We start from the raw sequence: 19055 nt of genomic DNA on the forward strand, positions 1-19055 counted from the left end.
AGACCCCAGCTTAATCGGCCGTGTCGCTCCCGACAGCGGGGCCCTCCGAGCCCCCCGGGGCCCACCGCAGGCTGCCCAGCACCCCGAGCTCACGCAGGCCAGGAGGGCCCCAAGCGGAGCGGGACCGGGTCTCCCCAGCCCTAGAGCCCGCAGGGGGGCCGCCCTGAGCCCGGCCCGGCCTCCCCGCCTGCCCGGGGCAGAAGCGCGGGGCTCTCGCGAGAGGAGCTGCCTCTCTCCCTCTTCCGGCGGCGTGCGGCGCGGCTCGGGCGGCTGCCATGGCGCTCTACAACTTCAAGAAGATTACGGTGGTGCCGTCCGCTAAGGTACGGGCGTCGCTCCCCGCTCCTTGTCCCTCAGCACCCCTCAGCGTGGGGCGGGCCCTTCCCGCCAGGCGGCGGCTCTGCCGCGCGTCAGGAGAGCGCTACCCTCACCCCCGCACCCACTCGCGCTGTCGGCGTGGCCTCGGCCTTCGCGTTCGCCTCCTCCCCCTCCCGCGGGGCCCGTGGACCCGCCCTGGGTCAGTGCTCCTGGGCCTGGCGGGGTGTACCACGGCGGGGAGCGGGGGTCCTGTCAGGGAGGAGTGCAGCGGCCTGAGGAGGGGTCCTGGGGCTGCGCGTCCCCTCGGCCCCGCGGGGGTGGCGGGATGGCCGCCACAAAAATCCGTCCTGTTTTCCAAAACCGTGTCATACTTCGCCTCATCGCTGCGCCCTCGTTCCCAATAAAGTTCTCTCTTAGTCTGACGAGGGAGCTTTAGTTACAAGTGTGGTGGGCGGAGAGCTCCTGGCGGGGTTTGGGCCTGCTGCCCCCTCGGACTCCGGGCTCTGGGGGAGCCGGGGTCGCGGGAGGCCAGCCCTCTGCTAATGGAAGTGAAAACCGGAGAGGGAATGTGCGAACTGCTTGTTATTGCCCAGAGGTGGGAACCTATCCTAAAACATACATTGCAAACCATGCATGGTGTGGATGTGCTTAACGGGTTTCCATGCTCCACCAAAATGAAATCTATGGCTTTATAAGAACTTGACAATTTGTATAGTTAATCATGTTTCCTTGATTGCAGGACTTCATAGATTTAACGTTGTCAAAGACTCAGCGGAAGACTCCAACCGTCATTCATAAACATTATCAAATCCATCGGATTCGACATTTTTACATGCGAAAAGTCAAATATACTCAACAAAATTACCATGATAGGCTCACTCAGATCTTAATGGATTTCCCCAAATTAGATGTAAGTGTTTTGCCATTTGATCATAAAGGAGCTTTGCTTTCAGGAATACTTCTTCAGCAGCGTATTGGTTTTATTCGAGTTTATTTTGGCCTGAGCAACATCTTGCTCATTCGCTGTTAGACGATTTTGACTGATTCCCAGTAGGTTTTACGGGGAGTAATCTTAGGAAGACTTGTTCTGCAAAAATAGTATGTTCCTACTACAAAAATAAGTCTAAATTGTGCCCATGGATGTTTATTGAAGGATGGGTTTTACAGGGTTTTAACTGATCAAATGTTTGTCAGAAGTTGCTGTTGAATGAAGAGAAAGTGGGGTTTTTGAAGTATGTTGCTTATTTCTTCTTTGTGTATGTGTATGTAAATTGTGCTTATGGTTAGTCCTCCCTGCAAAATATTTGCAGTAAGAAATAGCCAAATATATCACACTGCTTCCCATCTTCAGTTCTTCAGAAGTTACTTTGACAACATAAACATTGTTATTGCCCCCATGAAGGATAGTGTTGGAAATACACTGACAAGATGCACATAGTCTTAACTTCCCGACAACTGCACCTGGATCCACGTGTCCAAGTGAGATTTTTTATAGTAGTTTTCTGCTCATGCTTAAATTGTTGACCTGCAACCGTATTTTTTGCTGATGTTTTCATATCCACTGTTACTGCAGAATTCCCACAGATACCTTCTGCATTTTGTTTATCATCACGTGATGAAATTTCCGCAGATAAGTACATAAGTAGCTGAAATATTTTGTTTAAAAGATTTGATCCAAAGATGCTGCTTCCTTGAAAAGCTGAAGTATTTGTTTGGGCATTGAAGAAACCCTTCTTATCCAGTCTTACACAGAATTTAATCTAGCGCTCAGAAAAGGGAGGAATTGATGTTGGTGCTGTGTGGGTGGTATAGTATGAATTTGCTTTTAGAAACTATTGCAGGCTTCTTGAAGTTACTTTCTTTTTTAAAAAGAGCCCTCAGAATTGTAATATGAAGTATTGTACAAAGCAAAAGATGAAGTGGAAACTCCGTACGAATCAGTCCAAGATGTGTTTGCAGAAGAAATTCAAAGTGAATAAGATTTATGCATTTAATGACCAAGCAGATTATTTTTCTTATATAAGATAGTAATGAAAACTGTTTGGCTTGTACTGTCATTTGTGTGGCTGTACTGGAGGAAAAAAAAAGAACTTGCATAGTTGCCAAGAAATACTCATCTTAAAGAAGGAAAATGTTAGGCTTAATTTTATTTTGTGCTTTTGTTTTAGGATATTCATCCTTTTTATGCAGATTTGATGAATGTTCTCTATGACAAAGATCACTACAAGCTGGCTTTGGGACAGATTAATATTGCCAAGAATCTGATTGACAAGTAAGGGAAATTAATTTCTTCAGTTTGGTACCTGCCTGGTTGATTGTTGGCTAACTACTTATTTCTTGTCTCCACAGTGTTGGTAAAGACTATGTGCGGCTGATGAAATACGGTGATTCCCTTTACCGCTGCAAACAGCTGAAACGTGCCGCTCTGGGACGGATGTGCACAATTATCAAAAGACAGAAACAGAGCCTGGAATATTTGGAGCAAGGTTTGTGTTATAAATAAGCTAAAGTAAGGTGTGTGATTGAATTGGATGCAAAATTTATTCTTACGCTTAATAACGGTTAGAAGAATGTGTTTGATCGGAATGTAGACACAGGAAACAAATAGTTTCAAAATCCCCAAACACTTAGAATTTATTTTTTAACTAATTAGTTTTCTCTTTGAAAAACCTTTAAATTTTATGGTATTACTTAGCGGTTATAAAACGTTTTTCTTTGCTTAAGAGTCACAACCATGCTTTTTATTTATCATTATTTTCACTAACATATATTTGAAAAATAGTGCTAAACGTTTTCCAAACATTACTTCTTCCTTCAGGCTTGTTATTGCTTCAGGTTATGTTGCCTGATTTGATGGAGTCATTCTAGCTAAAAGACAGCAGTCTTAATTTTTTAATTATTTATTAAGTTTCTTTTTTTGTTGTATGTAGATACTTGTGGAGTTTACAAACTACTACACATTTTTATAAATGGTCAATCAAATTATAATGTCAGAAAAGTTACTAATTTGTATATAAACAATTCAGCGTATGAATTCCTATTCCATTTCAGTAAAAAAATTATTGCAAATATTTAAAAAATCTTCTTAATATTTCAGTGCGACAACATTTGTCTCGTTTGCCAACCATCGATCCCAATACACGAACTCTTCTGTTGTGTGGTTACCCGAATGTTGGAAAATCCAGCTTTATAAATAAGGTATGTAAATGTTTTTGTCAAAAATAATACTGAGATACCACTTAATTAAAATAAGGTCACATTTTAAAAAATTGATATCATTATGGCACTGTCTGATGTGAGCAGTATCAAATTCAAATGTGTGAGTAGAGGTTGAATGAAATTCCTGGAGGGATAAATAGAAAATTACAATAGATTTCACTCTTAGAAATTTTTTTTTTTTCCCCACAATAGCATGTATCCCATTAACGTATTTTCTGATAGATAAATTCTTGCAGAGAAGCCAGAATAATCTTTTTAAGATTTTTTTTTTGTAGCAAAGGAAGTGTATTATAATTATGATACACTGCTTGCAGCTTCAGGAGATTTTCAGTAAATGTGTATAAATCTTGTTTGAAGGTCACAAGAGCAGATGTAGAAGTGCAGCCTTATGCCTTTACCACAAAATCTCTCTTTGTGGGACATATGGATTACAGGTATCTGCGTTGGCAGGTAAGAACTGTTACTGTATTGCATTTTCTTTAAAGAATTAACTGCTTATAATCTTGTTTGCCATTTTGAAATGTGAGTTGCGGTTTTGCAACTTGATGAGACGTGCTGTGTCTGAGAGTTGCTGTACAAGGTCCAGTGTGCCAAATGAGGGCAGTAGTCAAAATCTCTTCTAAAAATACACATGATGGGTGTGTTTTCAATTTGAGGGAAGAATGGAAATGGAATTACTGACTAAAGTCAGCTCACGTTTTATCACTGTTGAATTCTGGGCCAGGGCTTCCTTTGCTTGCTCAATACTTGGAGCGTTGGTTATTCTGAAACCTCATTCTTCTCCCATTACTCCATTTTCACATTCTCAATTTGGCTGAGTTTACAGTCTTATTTATGACTGAAAGGAAAGAACATTGCTGTCTTAAAAAAGGCAGTATTGACCAGAAATCAAGCACATGTCCTGAAACAGCGTATCAATTATCCTGTGCTAAGGCCTGATTTAATTATGTTAATTTTAGGTAGTAGATACTCCTGGCATTTTGGATCACCCTTTGGAGGATAGGAACACCATCGAGATGCAGGCTATAACTGCACTTGCACATCTTCGTGCTGCTGTGCTTTACATGATGGATGTGTCTGAGCAGTGTGGGCATAGCCTGGAGGAGCAAGTAGAGCTCTTCAGGAATATTAAGCCACTGTTTGCTAACAAGGTAGGTTTGGTTTACATTATTAATAAGCCCCAGGTTTTTATAACATGGTAAGTTGAATTATGATTCTTTTTTTCGTTTTATTAGCCACTTATAATTGTTGCAAACAAATGTGATGTGAAGAGGATTGCAGAACTTCCTGAAGAGAGTCAGGTTAGTCGACTTCTCCCACCTCTCCCTCTGTCTTCTGATGGATACAGAAATATTATGCGCAGGTGTCGTGGACAGCTATCATTTGTGTTGGGCAAAAACTTCTACATGATCATTTCTTTATCTCTAACTGTTTAATAGTGTAATGGAAAGTAGCTTTCCAGATCTTGACCCATATCTTTCTTAAGTACTGTCTAATGTATATCCTTGACTGAATATCGTACATGCCAAACAGAAAGCAAGTCCTTAGTGGTTTCAGAAATCTCTGACACTGTGCGAACTTTCAGTTACTACTGTAGTTCGAAGTAAGACTGAACAGCTTTGTGCAATAATCGTTTCAGTAAGAGTTCAGAGACAGTGAAGACTAGACTGAGAGGTGTAAAGTTTCTGTCATCTTTTTAGAAACATATTCTAATAAAATAGTAACAAGTTGCATGTATTGGTATTGGATTAAGATCTCTGTTCTTAATGTATTGGTACGTTAAGAAGTGATCCAAATGTCATTCTTTGGGATAATGTTTCTATTTTAGAAAATATTTGAAACTTTTGAAGCAGAAGGATTTTCTGTGATAGAGACAAGTACTCTGACAGAAGAAGGTGTAATCCAAGTTAAAACAGAGGTAGGTCTCTTCTCTCTCAATTTAATTCCAAATGAACAGCTAACATTTTGCCTCATTTCTATGAATTTAATCTCAGTTAAACTGCATTATAGTGATAAACTTCAAGCATGTTATCCTTTACAGTCTGTTGAGCCTCAGTGGGTGCAAAGGGAAAATTATGTCTAATACAAAGTATAGTTTTAAAAAAATTGGTGAGTTTTTTCTGAGTCCTGTTGCTTTCTCTTACTGTCAGCTCATTGTAAAAAAAAAAAAAAAGATCATATGCATCTTCCCATAATACTTTTTTTATAAAATAATTAAAATAATTCAGTGCTTTCTTGAGAGCTAGAGAGGTAAGAGATTAGACAGAAGATGAGCTAGATATTTGGGATTGAAAGTCTGTTGTGTCACGTGTTGTATCAGGAAGGCTTCATTCCTTACCTAATGTTGCCATGTGTGCTTTCAGGCCTGTGACAGACTGCTGGCCCATCGTGTTGATACTAAAATGAAAGGAAATAAAGTGAATGAAGTACTGAATAGATTACACTTGGCCATGCCAACCAGAAGAGATAACAAGGTAGGCTACATGTGTACACTTTCTAGTGTATTTCCCAGTACTTCTTAAGAATTCTCTCGTCTTGACGTGAACAGATTCATATGGTGAAATTTGCTTATTTTTTATCTGTAACTGCTTTTGCTGGTGGGAGAGTCAGCTTGGGATTTTGGAATCTTCAGAAATACATTACTCTGCAATGGTGATTTATAGCATTATAAAAAAATCAATGCAAACTTTTTTCCCCTTTCTTATTGGGGTGGATCATGGCATTAATTTCAGGAGCGGCTGCCTTTTATACCTGAGGGAGCAGTAGCACGTAAGAAACGCATGGAAGTAGACACACCCAGGAGGAAATTGGTAAGTGGCATCTCTTAATTAGGAAATCAGCAGGTGGATTTTAAGTTTGCTATATTAGCCCACAGATTTTAAATTAGATGGTATATAAAGCCACATGTGTCTTTGCAGGAGAGAGATCTTGAACTTGAAATGGGCGATGATTATGTTTTGGATCTGCAGAGTAAGTATTCTATAAGAATCAGTATTATTATGAGGCAGTAAAGTTTTGCTAGTTCCAAGGGAGAATAGCTAAACCTGACTCCTTTCAACTAAGTAGCACTGCCACCATTTTATTGCATACTGTCCTTTACTTCTGTTCCAGAACTGTTCAGTGACAGTCTTCAGTGACTGTTCCTTGTTTTGTAATGTCACTCAGTTGTTTCCCATTTTAGAGTCACAGACATACAGTGACTGGTCTGACAATTCAAGTGTTTTTTTCCCTTCCATTTTATATTGTACTACCTCATTAATTCTTGATGCTCTCTTTATTAAGAAAGTATCAATATGAGAGAGACCGCATGTATTCTGTTTCAACTGGGTATCTGTTGCTTATTATGGCTTGGCAGTGGGTCGTGTCATTGTTGAACAATATTTGGCGGTAGGAAGGAGATCAGAGGTATTTGTGAATATGTCAGAGATGCTACCAAACTCTTGCTACTTAGGGATATGGCACTTTTTAAAAAAAAAAAATTATGATCTGAGTGTTGTTTTCTGTCATTGAACATTCTTTGAAATTATTTTTGTCTCTATTAACTTTTGTTATATTTTTAAGAATACTGGGACTTAATGAATTCATCTGAAAAATATGATAAGATACCAGAGATATGGGAAGGTCATAATATACTTGACTACATTGATCCAGATATAATGAGAGTGAGTTTTCCATTATTCTTTTTACACTTTTCTTGGTTATTGATTTGCTTAGTGTAAATTACTGTATTTGTAGATTTAAAACAATATGTCATGAGAACAAGTTCTTTTACATTGTCTGTGCTTGCCATGGGAAAAGATACTGTTTTCTGAATGATCGAGAACAGAATTCCAGAAGAATGGAAAATTGCTTTACCTTGTCAGAATGATGGTGATCTTATCTTTTCCATCCTAAAATACAAGGTTTGCAGGAGAAGTTACATTTTTTGATTCTCTGACTATAGCCAGAAGGAATGTAGCTATCAAACCTTATGTATTATTAATAATATGAAATTCACCCATCAAATTTATGTCTACTGGAATATTATGTTAAAGGAAATGGACTGAATTCTCAATTTATAACATTTTTATTTAATAAAAAGCACTGTTCTTATTTCTTGCTGGTTGTCAAGGAGAAGTAATGAGTGCAGACTGTGGAGCCTGCCAGTTATGCAGTTGGGTTCATCTGAATTGCTGGTGTTCCAGACTCATGCTAAATGTAGAAAGAGAAGGTTTTTTTAGTGTGTTTCCAGAAATGGATCCAGTTCACAGGATAGTACATCTGCATTCATGCAGTGGGTGGCTTCGGGGCAGTCACACAAATACAGCCAAGCTATAATGCGATGCGACCAAATAAGTCTGCACAGTAGTGTGCCCCATAGGTTCACAGTAATCTGTATCACCAACTGCATTAAGTGTGGCCGGAGGGGTCATTATCAAGTGATGTAGTTCCTTCTTTGAAGCGTCTGCATGCTGTCATGGCCCTGAGCCATGCCAAAATGTAATGTTGAGGATTGTAAGTCAAGGATTTGATGAGCATCTTCTTGATTTTCATTTCATCTCTTCAAAATCTAAGAAATTGGAAGAATTAGAGAAAGAGGAAGAGCTGAGAGAAGCTGCTGGAGAATATGACAGCGAACCGGAAAGTGAAGATGAAGAAATGATGGAAATCCGACAGTTGGCAAAACAGATCCGAGAAAAGAAGAAACTGAAAATCCTGCAGTCAAAGGAAAAAGATACTCGAGGTCCAAGGATGCCTAGAACAGCGAAAAAGGCAAGTATAGAACATACTCTGCAGTAGAATCTTGCTGATGTATAATAACTTTATGAAGACATAAAACAGTATCGGGTAGTGGAACTTAGCACTTTTCTCATGTTTGGCCCTCTCCCTTGCTGCGTGCTTCCCTCTGTGCTCCTAGGAATTCTGGTCACTACTTAGTTGCGGAGGCCAAACCAAGTGAGTGACAGTAGCCCTTTTTGTTTCATGGTGCACAAGTGAGTCTTTTGTAAAATTCTGTATATATATATATTGCAAAAAAAGTTTTGAAGAATACAGTTCATTTAATTGGGTTGCTGCATTGTATGTTGTTACTGTTGTTGTTTGTTTGCTTACTTTAAGTTCAAATAATTAGGGGAATTATATAGTTACTTCAAATCATGATCATGTAAAATTTGTTATGGGGCTCTCCCTATGCTGGAAAAGATTGTATGTTTCTCTTTGGAACCTAGGTATCACTCTTTTTAATGTCAGAATCTCTTTTGACCAGTCCAGGACAATTGCAAAGTAAGAAACTGATAACTAGACATTTTGAGAAAATGAATCTAGCTGATCTTACACCCAGTGTTTCTTACCTTCCCCAAAGCATGTGCCTTTTGGGAGAGAAGAAAACATTTCTGACTGAAATGCCTGTCTTTGACATCTTCCCCCCAAAAGGCAAAACTATTTGAAAGATCTTTAGGGAATGCTACAACATTGCAATCCTGTGAAGAAGGATTTGTGGGTGAAGAGAATTAAATTGCATAAATGAAATGTGAAGCTATGACTTCCATCATCTGTTTGTGGCGTGTGCCAAAGGAATAAATATGTCGTGAATATAATGGATTTATGGTGCTATATTAAGACAAAAAGTAAGATAGAACCATGCTTTTTGGAAAGAAACATGTTTTCTTAACTGTCTTTTTTCCAGGTCCAACGGAAGGTGCTAGAGAAAGAAATGACTGATCTTGGACTCGACATGACTAATAAAGATGATGTAAGTTTTTGCTAATTAAACACAATGTTTATCTAAAAGGGATCAATTTCATCACATGCTAAATTCCTCTGAGCACGTTTGAAATGCGTATTACAGTTGGCACAAGAGAGAGGTAGGATCTGTTAAGGAGAAAATAGGAAACTCAGATGAGGCAGTTGATACTGGCAATTTTGAGTGACGTGATCAAAACACGTTGGGTAGGCTGAAAAAATAAGCTATCATTTATCAAGAATATATGCACTGCTTTTTATTAGGAATTATTTTGGAATTTGTGTAGGATTCAAGAACAGTTTGGCTAAATGTACTTCTTAATTTTCAAGTCTGCTTTGTTGGATGAGACACTACTATGTCAGAAACAGCAATAATGACAGATCAGGTTTATCTTTTTACAGGTCATTAATTCTGAGAGTTGTAATTGAAGTTTTTGAGGGCAACTGGCATCTTTAGATGTAAGGGAGCCAAAGTACTTCAAACATAGATTTGCCTTCAGGAGACATTTCATTTTATCAGAAATGGAAAAAAATCCATTTTGTACAGCAACTCCAGCAGTACTATGGCTATCTAGATCTTGAGACCTCAAGTTCTTTCACTAAGCAGGGAGTTGGGAAACAAGCAATGTCAACACTACACATCTGAAGCAAGCATTTGTGCTTATCAGAGCTGAAATACCATGTTGATTTAGGAGTGATCTCTGTGGAGGAATTTATGCTGTAGGAGGGTAAGTCTTCATGTCTGAAATTCATTAGGGCTTTGTCCTGTAAACAGGACGCTAATCAGTGTAGGTTTCTTCATCGCTTTTTTGCTGTTGCAAAATTGCTTCAGTGTTCCTATGCATTAATTTGTCTGTGTCTTTTTACCCATTACTTAGAATCTACTCAGAAAAAAAGCAGAGAACTGGAGTTAATAATTATGAAAAGAATGTGCTAATATTCACCAAAATTTGAATATTACTGTAGGACAGAGGCAGTGACCAACAGTTGACAAAGTCTTTATGTTACTATGGAACAGCCAATGTAATGTATCCCAGCAGTCCACTTCCTGTTCTTTCCTATTAGCCTAATGAGAAACGGAGCACGTCTGGGCTGATTGTTCCTGGTTTTAATCATTAAAGTGATGTTTTGAATTCCAGGCACATTATGCGAGAAGGTCCCGTAGTGTTACAAGGAAACGTAAACGTGATGAGTCTGAAACCCCTAAATCTGTGGCACGCAGTCGCAGCTCCTCTCGCACACCACGGGATGTTTCTGGTCTTCGTGATGAAAAGGTTTGTTAAAGTTATTTACCTTTATAGCAATCACACCAGCATGGTTGTACTTAAACCAGCTTCTGGGAAACTTCACACTAGGCTGGTTATGTTTGTCCAGAGGTCATCTTTCTTGTCTTTGCAGCTTCAGCTTCTGTTCATTTGAACTCTCTATACTTCAAAAATGCCTAGTTCATTCTCACAAATAAGATGTAATAATACAAAGAAAGTGCATTTTAAATTTTTGTTTCTAAATGCAAGCACGAAGTAAGAGTTCTACAACCTGGAATTCCACCTTTAATAAGTTAGGAATTCCAGGGGTAGCGCGATCATACTGTTAGTGTACTGGAAAAAGAAGAGTTTCCCTAAGGAGAAATAGTGTCGCTTGAGTGCTGCTCTTCCAGAGTTGCAGATGGTGGCATATGTTGGGTGTCAGTTAATGTCCTTGTTAAAATCATCTCACTCGGTGTTTTTTTAAAAGGTGAGTAGAGCTAGTTACCCTAGTTAGTGAGGAAGTTTCTCTGCATGTTTGTTTATTTTTAAATAGATGGTGAAGAAGGTCAAGACTATGGCAAAGAAAGCTCAGAAGAAAATGAATCGCCTGGGCAGGAAAGGAGAGTCGGACAGACATATATTTGACTTGAAGCCAAAACATCTGCTGGCTGGAAAGAGAAAATCTGGTAAAACACAGAGAAGATAAGCAGTCATCTGAATTAAAACTAAGTTTATTAGAACTAATTTCTAGTCGTGTCTTTCTTTTTAGTCATATAGAGTGTTTAAACAGTACATGGTTTGTGTTAGTGGTTAAGATACTTGGAAGCTCAGAGACACAAAGTTCTGAGACCTTGATCTTGCTGTTTTAAGTAATATAATGAGAAATTTGTCAATACCAGGGGCAGAAACTGTTTCTAAATAGACATAAAAAATACTGCATGCCATTTTCTTACTTTCATGTAGCAATAAAGCATTTAAAGTTCTGTGTAAAACTAGATTTAAAATGAGGTTAAATCTAGAAACGTGAAGTATTTGTTAATGAAGCTACCATCAGAATTAAAAATGCACAGCTTCGTAAGGTCCTGCATCAGTAAGGTTCGGTTTTCTGTGAGCAAGTTAATTCTTTGATGTATGGTAAGGGATTGGTGGGCAAGTGCCACCCAAAGTTAGTGTTCGTGCGCTGAACCAGTTTGGAACGAATGGGAGAAATACTGCCGGTTTCTGAGCTGAACGGTGACTGAAGCTGGAGGAGTAATTGCAGTTTCAGTACTGACTTGCCATCTGCAATAACCTAAAAGGGAATGGGCAGCAAAGGTTACAACTTACAACTTTTAATATTTCAGATATGTAGAAAATGAGGGTCAGACTGAAATTTTGTCCTGAGTGTATGTCAGTTATGCTACTGTCACCCTCTGCTTAGGAAGACATTTTCTCTTCAGAAGCTGATAGACAAAAATTCTGTATCTGGTCAAGGCAAAATACATTGTCAAATGTGAAATAGTCCATTTTTGTCCCTAGTGGTCAGGAACAAGGTATGAATTATCTAGAGGTTGGTAAAATTATGTGCTATGTGTTGCCTGAACAATACACTTAAAATGCAGTTTTAAAAGATGAAACAGGAATCCAATGAAAGATGCAGGTTAAAAACAAACAAAACCCCAAAAGGGTAAGGGGGAAGAATCCTTAAAATTATTATTACTGCTTTTTAAATACAACAGGGTAAGAGTGTTCAGATGTCAACTTTAGAATATTGGAGCATTATGTGTAAATCCAGTTTCCCTCATCCACTTCATGTAATAGATTTGGTATTGAAAGCATACTGTAAGGCTGCAAAAACGTTCAATGTCAAGAACTTTTATGTCAAAGCTTTTAAGGGATATTGAAGAACTGTTTAGCAAAACTTTGCTTTCAGCTTCCCTATGCACATTATTTCTACTTCAGGATGTGCTTTGTCAGCTCTGGCTCTAAGCTGGCCATTTGAACTAGAAAGGTAGAACTTTGTTAAAATAAATGTCTGCCCTGCTACCCCCCATCATACTGCTTCAGTGATGTTTAATACTTATGCTGTTGTTTACAGTGTAGTAATGTCAGAGATTATTCTCCATGTGGCTCAAAGTCTGGAAAGAAAACAGCAATCCAAGGTTTTAGGTTAGGTATTTTAATCATAATCTTACCTTTAAGATAGTATTTCTTTAAAGTGTTTTATGTATTTGCAAAGTATTCTAATGTGTTACTTGGGTAATGTGGCTGATGGCACTGAATTCAGGAGAGCTGTTACATTGCATCAGTGTTCCCTCGCCCACTATTATTTGCTTCAAGACAATACATCAATTCAGGTCAACATACAACAAACTTGGCTCTAAAACCCGCAAGTGTTGAACCACCGGAGATGCTGACACAGGTGCTTCAGTGCTGCAGTCACAACTGGGATGAGAGAGAGGAACGTGTTGACCATGGGAAAAATTTAGTTTAACCTTGATACCAGACACAGACTCGTTAAAACCATGCAGTTTACATGCAAGAAGTAGTATGAAAAACCTCCTCTTTGATCAAGACACCTCTGGGAGAAGTTACCTTAAGAAATCCAGGTTGAGTAGTCTGCTAACAGAAGAAATCATGAGATGGGGGGGTGGGGGCAGAGTACTTTAATTCAAATTGAGATACACTTAATTTATCTTATTAAAACTCTTCTAGCAACTGACTACAGGATCAAAAAGGATCAGCTCTTACAGTCTGGATGAATTTCTGATTAACTGAAGAATTAGTGTAAGCCCATAAATTGTCAGTCTTCAATTTTGGAGTTCAAGGGGTTTTTGAGTTTTCTAAGACTTTGGAAAGACTTACAGTAGATGTTGCAGGGAAAAAAACTTGTATCAAGATACCTTTGTTTTCCAGAAGATAGAGAAGAGCCACTAATGCATATACCACTTATATTTGGTATAATTAATCATTATTTTTTATTTAGAGATGTCCAGTACTTGGTCATCAACTAACCAGAAAAGGGTGGTGGGGAAAAAGCCCAAACCAACCCCCCAATGTTTATTCTCTAAAGCTAGGACACATACTGCAGCACTTCAAAGTGAAACTCGGTCCGCACCACTAGTCGCATTACTTAAGCTTTTATGTGTTTGGTTTATTATATGTTAAATATAACAGTAGCTGAAGAGATTTGCTTTCTGCAGTTAAAATCATCCTGATTACTTGGAACGAACTGTTTTTTTCTTCGGGCAACTGTCTTACCACATCAATGCAGAACTCAAATTCTTTTGCAGTCACTGTGCCAGCAGGCGTAGTCACAGACAGCTGGGGACACACCAGTTCTAGCAAACGAGCTGGGCAGGAGGCGCCCAGACTCCCTTGCCAGCATGTGCAGTTAGTTACACAAGGAAGTAAGAGCAAACTGGGCACACACCTGCCAAGGATCTTTTGTATCAAACCAGGTAATGGAGAAAGATGAACCCAGGGAGTTTCTTATGTTACCGTTACCCGTTTTATGTGAGATCCAGCTTAATTCACCCAAGGGAAGCAAGGCTGGGGGGAAGAGGAGGTGAAAAGAGAACAAAAAACCATCGGCTATAACCATCTCTGTATAAAGTTATTTGTTAAACATGCTCCAGGTGGACCAATTCTCTGCACTCAAGAATCATGAGTTACCACAGTGTTACTGAGACCACCCATCACTGCCAGCCTTCAGCATCTTCTACCCCAGCTATTTACATTCGGTGTATTTTTTCATGATCAACAAACTTGTTCAAGTTAGGTAAGTTATCCCACCATTTAAAAAGAAAGGTCTCTGCAATTAGTTTAAACCACGGAGTAATCTTCACTTCATTCTTAGAGGCTTTGTCCAAGAGCTGCTTCAGTTCTTTCTGCGTCACGTAGCAGTAGCTTTGGATCTCATTAGGGTCAGGGTTCAGCGTTACATCCTTCTGCACAAATAAGATATAGTCTATCTCATGTTCACCCCAGATCCCATCAGACTTGGCCTTGTAGTGAATTCGTGTCAGATAGGAGATCTCTTCTGGAGTTACCTGTGACGAAAACGCTTGTCAGAGCCGGTGCCAAACCAGAACGACTGCACTGCCAGGCTTTACAGAAGAAATATCAGCTATTATCCTCTTCCTTAAAAATTACTTTTCCCCCCCCAAGTGTACAATTGCAACGTACTTTGTCACAAAGAATTACTATGAAAACTAATTTTTATTGCACTTTGACATGAATTGCACAGCATTTCTCTAGTCAGACTCACCCTATAATATTTGGAGTGTATTTCTTCTATCCAGTAAGTTTTAAATAATGTTTACCAGACCTTAAGGCACACTCACTGAAGCACTGATGAACACAGACACTTGCACCTGCCCCTCATCTCCCCAAGAAACAACTTGACGGCTACTTACAGCCAAGGTCAGACCTGCATACTGACAGACCACACATAACCCCTATCTACCAGGGATCTGTCAAGTTGCAGATGGGGTAATTAATCCTGGAGACAACCTACCCACGTTTCCCAGCAGCACACTGCTTCTCTCATGTCCCACAACACAAATGTAATTAGTTACAAAATGTGGAAAGAGATTTTTCGACCACAAGCGTAACCTGGGCAGCTTCACCCCGCTCTGTGCGCTCCCAAACTGCCATCGGAAAGGAAGGTACCAGAAACGGGTTGGGTGATTGTTGTGGAAGGAACACCAAGGGCCCAGGCCCCCTACTTCCCCTAGGGAACTTGGGATTGCAGAGGGCCTCGCACGGGGACGCTGGCAGCAACTCACAGTGATGCCCTCCAGGAGCCCCAGTCACACAGAATGCGTACGGCACTCTGCCATCGGCCTGAGTAAGTTCATTCTTAGGTTTCAGGCAGACCCTGTCTGCCAGATGCAGTTAGGGTGTAAATTAGCAAACACTGGCAAGAACTCCCATTTCTCCCTCCTTCCTTTACCTGCTCCATGGGAATTCCTAACTCTGCTTTCAGTCGTCTCTGCGCTGCTCTCCGAACACCAATAGCGTTATTTTCTTCCAGTTCTAGTGGATGGCTTAGAGGGTGACTGCAACAAGTGTTGGTAAAACAATCTGCAAGAAGTTTGTATCAGTACATTTTTGACACGTATAAAGCACTGGAAAAAAAAAACAAAACAAACCCAGAGACATAGGACATTCAACACATCACAGCTTTGTTTCTCTTGCAGAGAAGGGTCAGAGAGGAAGGAGGATATTTTCAGCTCTTATTTTTCTTTACATATTTTGTACTGGGATTTGCCTCTACCAAGTATTACTTTGCAGGTTAGTGTTTGATGCACATGAAGACATGCATTCTCATACCCAAGATTGCATCTACTTAGAGAGCCAGTTTATGAAGACCTTGTTTGTCCTGCAAATGCCAATTAAAATTACTTCTGGGAGTTCATATGCAACAGAATATTGAAAATATTCCTGGAGCTTCAAGACCAGCTGACAGTAAGTAGAAGTAAATAGTTTATGCTTATGATTGAAGGACAGACCCTCTATACTCTCTTTTAAGTATATTAAAAATTACTTCTCAGGTACGAAGAATAACTGTGGCCAAATTTTAATCTGTAAAAGTCTAGCTCAAAAGTAGCTAAAATAGAGTCAGATTACCTACAAACTACACTGCAGCATTTTGATTAGTTAGCCAGTCAAGGAAAAAATGAAAATCTCTAAAGATTCCCTGGGAAGGAAAAAAAAAGTCCTTCTTCCTCAAGTTGAAGAGGGTTAGAAACACTTCAATCTGTTTTCCATCCGAAATTCTGAAACAGAGAGCTTTACGTTTCCTCCAACATGCCTCGTGTAAGCTATTTTTCTTTCATTCCACTTCTTATTTTTATGCCTCTCCATTGGCATTTGATAGCAATAGTTCAGGAATCTTCAAAAATCATGTATATATAGTTTGGCCACATAGTCTCACTTCTTCTATCATTAAAAAAGCGTTTGTTAAGAGGTACACTGATAAAGGTCTGCAGATCTCACTGAAGCACAACGCAACCGCTTCCAAGCTGCAAGGCTCTGCTATACACCCACTATGTGTCTTTACCAGTGGAACGAGAACACTCTCCACAGCTACCAGAGCAATTGCTTCAACTTCACTAAATATGTCTTGCAGCAGAGGAGGTAAACAACACACACTCAGCACTTGCATAAACAGGATCAAGCACGTCAGGGGACAATCATTTCACAAGAACATATGTAACAATAAGCTAGCATTCCCATTATCTTATTTCATCCACAAGATAAGCACATCGTCAACTCTGAAGTATTTAGAATTCTCTCCTCTCCAAAGGTAAACTGTAAACCCTCAGAATGAGTTACACTGTAAGATTAGACCGGCATATTTTTTTAAATATGAAATAAAATATTTCAATAAATACAGTGTGTTTCAGTACTAACCTGGAAATGTAATTTTTGCATTTGACCGCTGCTGCAGCAACAGTTTATTTTCTGTATCAAATAAGAAAACACTGAAAGCTCGGTGCAGTAAACCTAAAAATAAAAAACCACAGAGAGCTATTAAACAGAGCAGAAGAAAACATATGAACACGGTTTAAGGGCTTAGAACGGCCTCATTTTTGGGTAATCTAATTTAAAATTCATATATATCAAAAAACAAGGACTTGATAAAAATCTCGGAGTTACTATTTAGGTTTCTATTTCAGCTTATACAAAACATTATGAAATTAGAAAAGTGCTAAGAACAACAATGCAACAGAGAACTGAGTTCTACTAAACTTGGTCAGTTCACCATTCTGAAGATGCACGTTCAGGCAAGCTTCTAAAGGAGGGCTCAGCATCCATAAATTTACTACTGAAAAGAAATGACTCAAAAATTACTAAAAAACTGCATGGACTTTCAAGACACTTTAGGAATTGCAAAAGTACAATGAAAATAGGCTCCCTTAAAAACAGTACAATTGCTGTTTTCTGCACCTTTTGAGTTGGTTATTTCTCACTCTTTGGGAAGATGTTTCCCCTGAGTACAGAAAAGGAGGTCACAAACCACTAAGAGAATTCATGAACCTGACCAACCTCAAATAAAACCCACAATCACTCAGAATGGCAACAACAAAAAAACCTTTCCTATTAGCAGTATTTGAAGTAGAACTCTGTGTGAACTACTTAAAAATCAAAATCTCTTCTCTTTCAAAAGAACTCAGCAAAGAAGCAAGTGGCATTTAGAAAAACCTACATACAGCTTACATGTGCAATCACACATTGCTCTCCTTTGCTACTGCCTCCAATCGTCTGTTTTTGTAGTAGTTTTAAAATCAGATATTGTAAACTGGGGTAGGAGGGGGATGTGGGGAAGTAGTTGCTCTGGTTTGATCAACACTTGCCTGAGATTAAGACTTTAATTTCATCATGACTATATTTCTGAAAATATTCAATCAACGTAATGGTTCAATTAGAAGGTAAGCAAGCTGTACCTTTATCAATGTTTTCATTCAAATGACAGTTTTTTTTGGTATCCGCTCCAATCTTATTATCATTTTCATCAATAAGAATGCACATCTCTGCCAAGAGCTGCACCTGCTGCTCATCCAGGTGATCTGTGTTTACTTCAGGCATTGTGATGGTAGCACAGGTTCTACTGAAAAAAACAACAAAAAGAAGAGTCATTCAGTAATAATAAGATCTATGAGGTTCTGGGCAGAGCACGAGAAATAACCCAACAGCCAGGTTTTCTGACATGGCATAAATTGTGTACTTTGGGGGTTTGCATGGTTTTAGATTTCTGAAATTTCCTATCCACGACACAAATCACATGCAACATTTGGTAGGCGCTTAAAACATTTCCTTTCTGTTTCTCTGAAAGCCTGTGCCGCCGCAGGACAGTCGCGCCAAAAGTAACATTTGGATAGACTGGCAGTATAGGAAATCCAATTCCAAATTTCACCTTGTCTAACCGCCCAGTCCCCCCAGTCCTGCACACTACCTCTGGGGGACATTTATAACGCCAGGCATGACGGGCACGAGGTTTTTGCCTCCCCCACCAGTAAGAGCTAAGTAACAAGGCTCCCCTGACCAAGACGCGCAGCCCGAGGCACTTGGCTTTGGCACCCCCAAACCCCGTCTTTGCCGCGCCTAACCGTCCGCCTGCTGTGGGTGCGCTCCAGTCAGCTCCCGCCGCCCCCTCCCTCTGCAGCCCCTTCCCCACCGAGCCCGCTCCTCAGCAGGCTGGAGCCCCGTCCCCCCGCAGCCCCCTTCCCCTGTGGGGTGGGGGGCGGCCGGCGCCCCTCCGCTCCGCTCCCCCCCTCACCTCTCGGCCCGGGCCTTCCCCCCGCAGAGGCCGGCGGCGGACGCGAGCGGCTGGCGACAGCCCCACACGCAATGGCGGCAGCAACGCCCCTGAAGGACGGCGGCTCCGCGGCGGCCCACAGAAGCGGCCCGGCGCAACACGCGCCACATCGCCCGTCTCCCCGCTGCCGCCAATGGCTGCGGCCCCGAGCACCGACGTCACCACATCGCCCGATCGTTCCACTGCGGCAGGCGCTGCCCCAGAGGAGAGACTGACAGTGACAGACACGAAAGGCAGCGGGCGCA

General features: G+C 40.3%; 2 protein-coding genes across 3 annotated transcripts; one reads left to right on the forward strand and one right to left on the reverse strand.

Moving 5' to 3' along the window:
• The first annotated feature begins 239 nt into the window (after positions 1 to 239).
• On the forward strand, positions 240 to 11249 carry GTPBP4 (GTP binding protein 4). The gene is made up of 17 exons (XM_074832054.1): positions 240 to 323; positions 1058 to 1228; positions 2487 to 2590; positions 2668 to 2804; positions 3416 to 3516; positions 3895 to 3987; positions 4497 to 4688; positions 4773 to 4838; positions 5366 to 5455; positions 5901 to 6011; positions 6270 to 6347; positions 6456 to 6507; positions 7099 to 7199; positions 8092 to 8289; positions 9203 to 9268; positions 10398 to 10532; positions 11059 to 11249. The coding sequence occupies exons 1-17, from the start codon at positions 276 to 278 to the stop codon at positions 11209 to 11211; spliced, it is 1896 nt and encodes a 631-aa protein (XP_074688155.1). The 5' UTR covers positions 240 to 275; the 3' UTR covers positions 11212 to 11249.
• Positions 11250 to 12647: 1398 nt separating this feature from the next.
• Positions 12648 to 19003, reverse strand: LOC141926397 (isopentenyl-diphosphate Delta-isomerase 1). Of its 2 annotated transcripts, none has more exons than XM_074832077.1 (5): positions 18772 to 19003; positions 17939 to 18099; positions 16905 to 16997; positions 15442 to 15572; positions 12648 to 14536 (listed from the first exon to the last, which is right to left on the reverse strand). In XM_074832077.1, exons 1-5 carry the CDS (start codon positions 18918 to 18920, stop codon positions 14219 to 14221), a joined length of 852 nt encoding a protein of 283 aa, XP_074688178.1. In that variant the 5' UTR covers positions 18921 to 19003; the 3' UTR covers positions 12648 to 14218. The 2 variants fall into 2 exon arrangements, with proteins under 2 accessions (XP_074688178.1, XP_074688169.1); XM_074832068.1 differs by having other exon boundaries at positions 17939 to 18102; positions 18772 to 19002.
• Positions 19004 to 19055: the final 52 nt, after the last annotated feature.

This window comes from Strix aluco, chromosome 1 (assembly GCF_031877795.1).
Source record: "Strix aluco isolate bStrAlu1 chromosome 1, bStrAlu1.hap1, whole genome shotgun sequence".
NCBI lineage: Eukaryota > Metazoa > Chordata > Aves > Strigiformes > Strigidae > Strix > Strix aluco.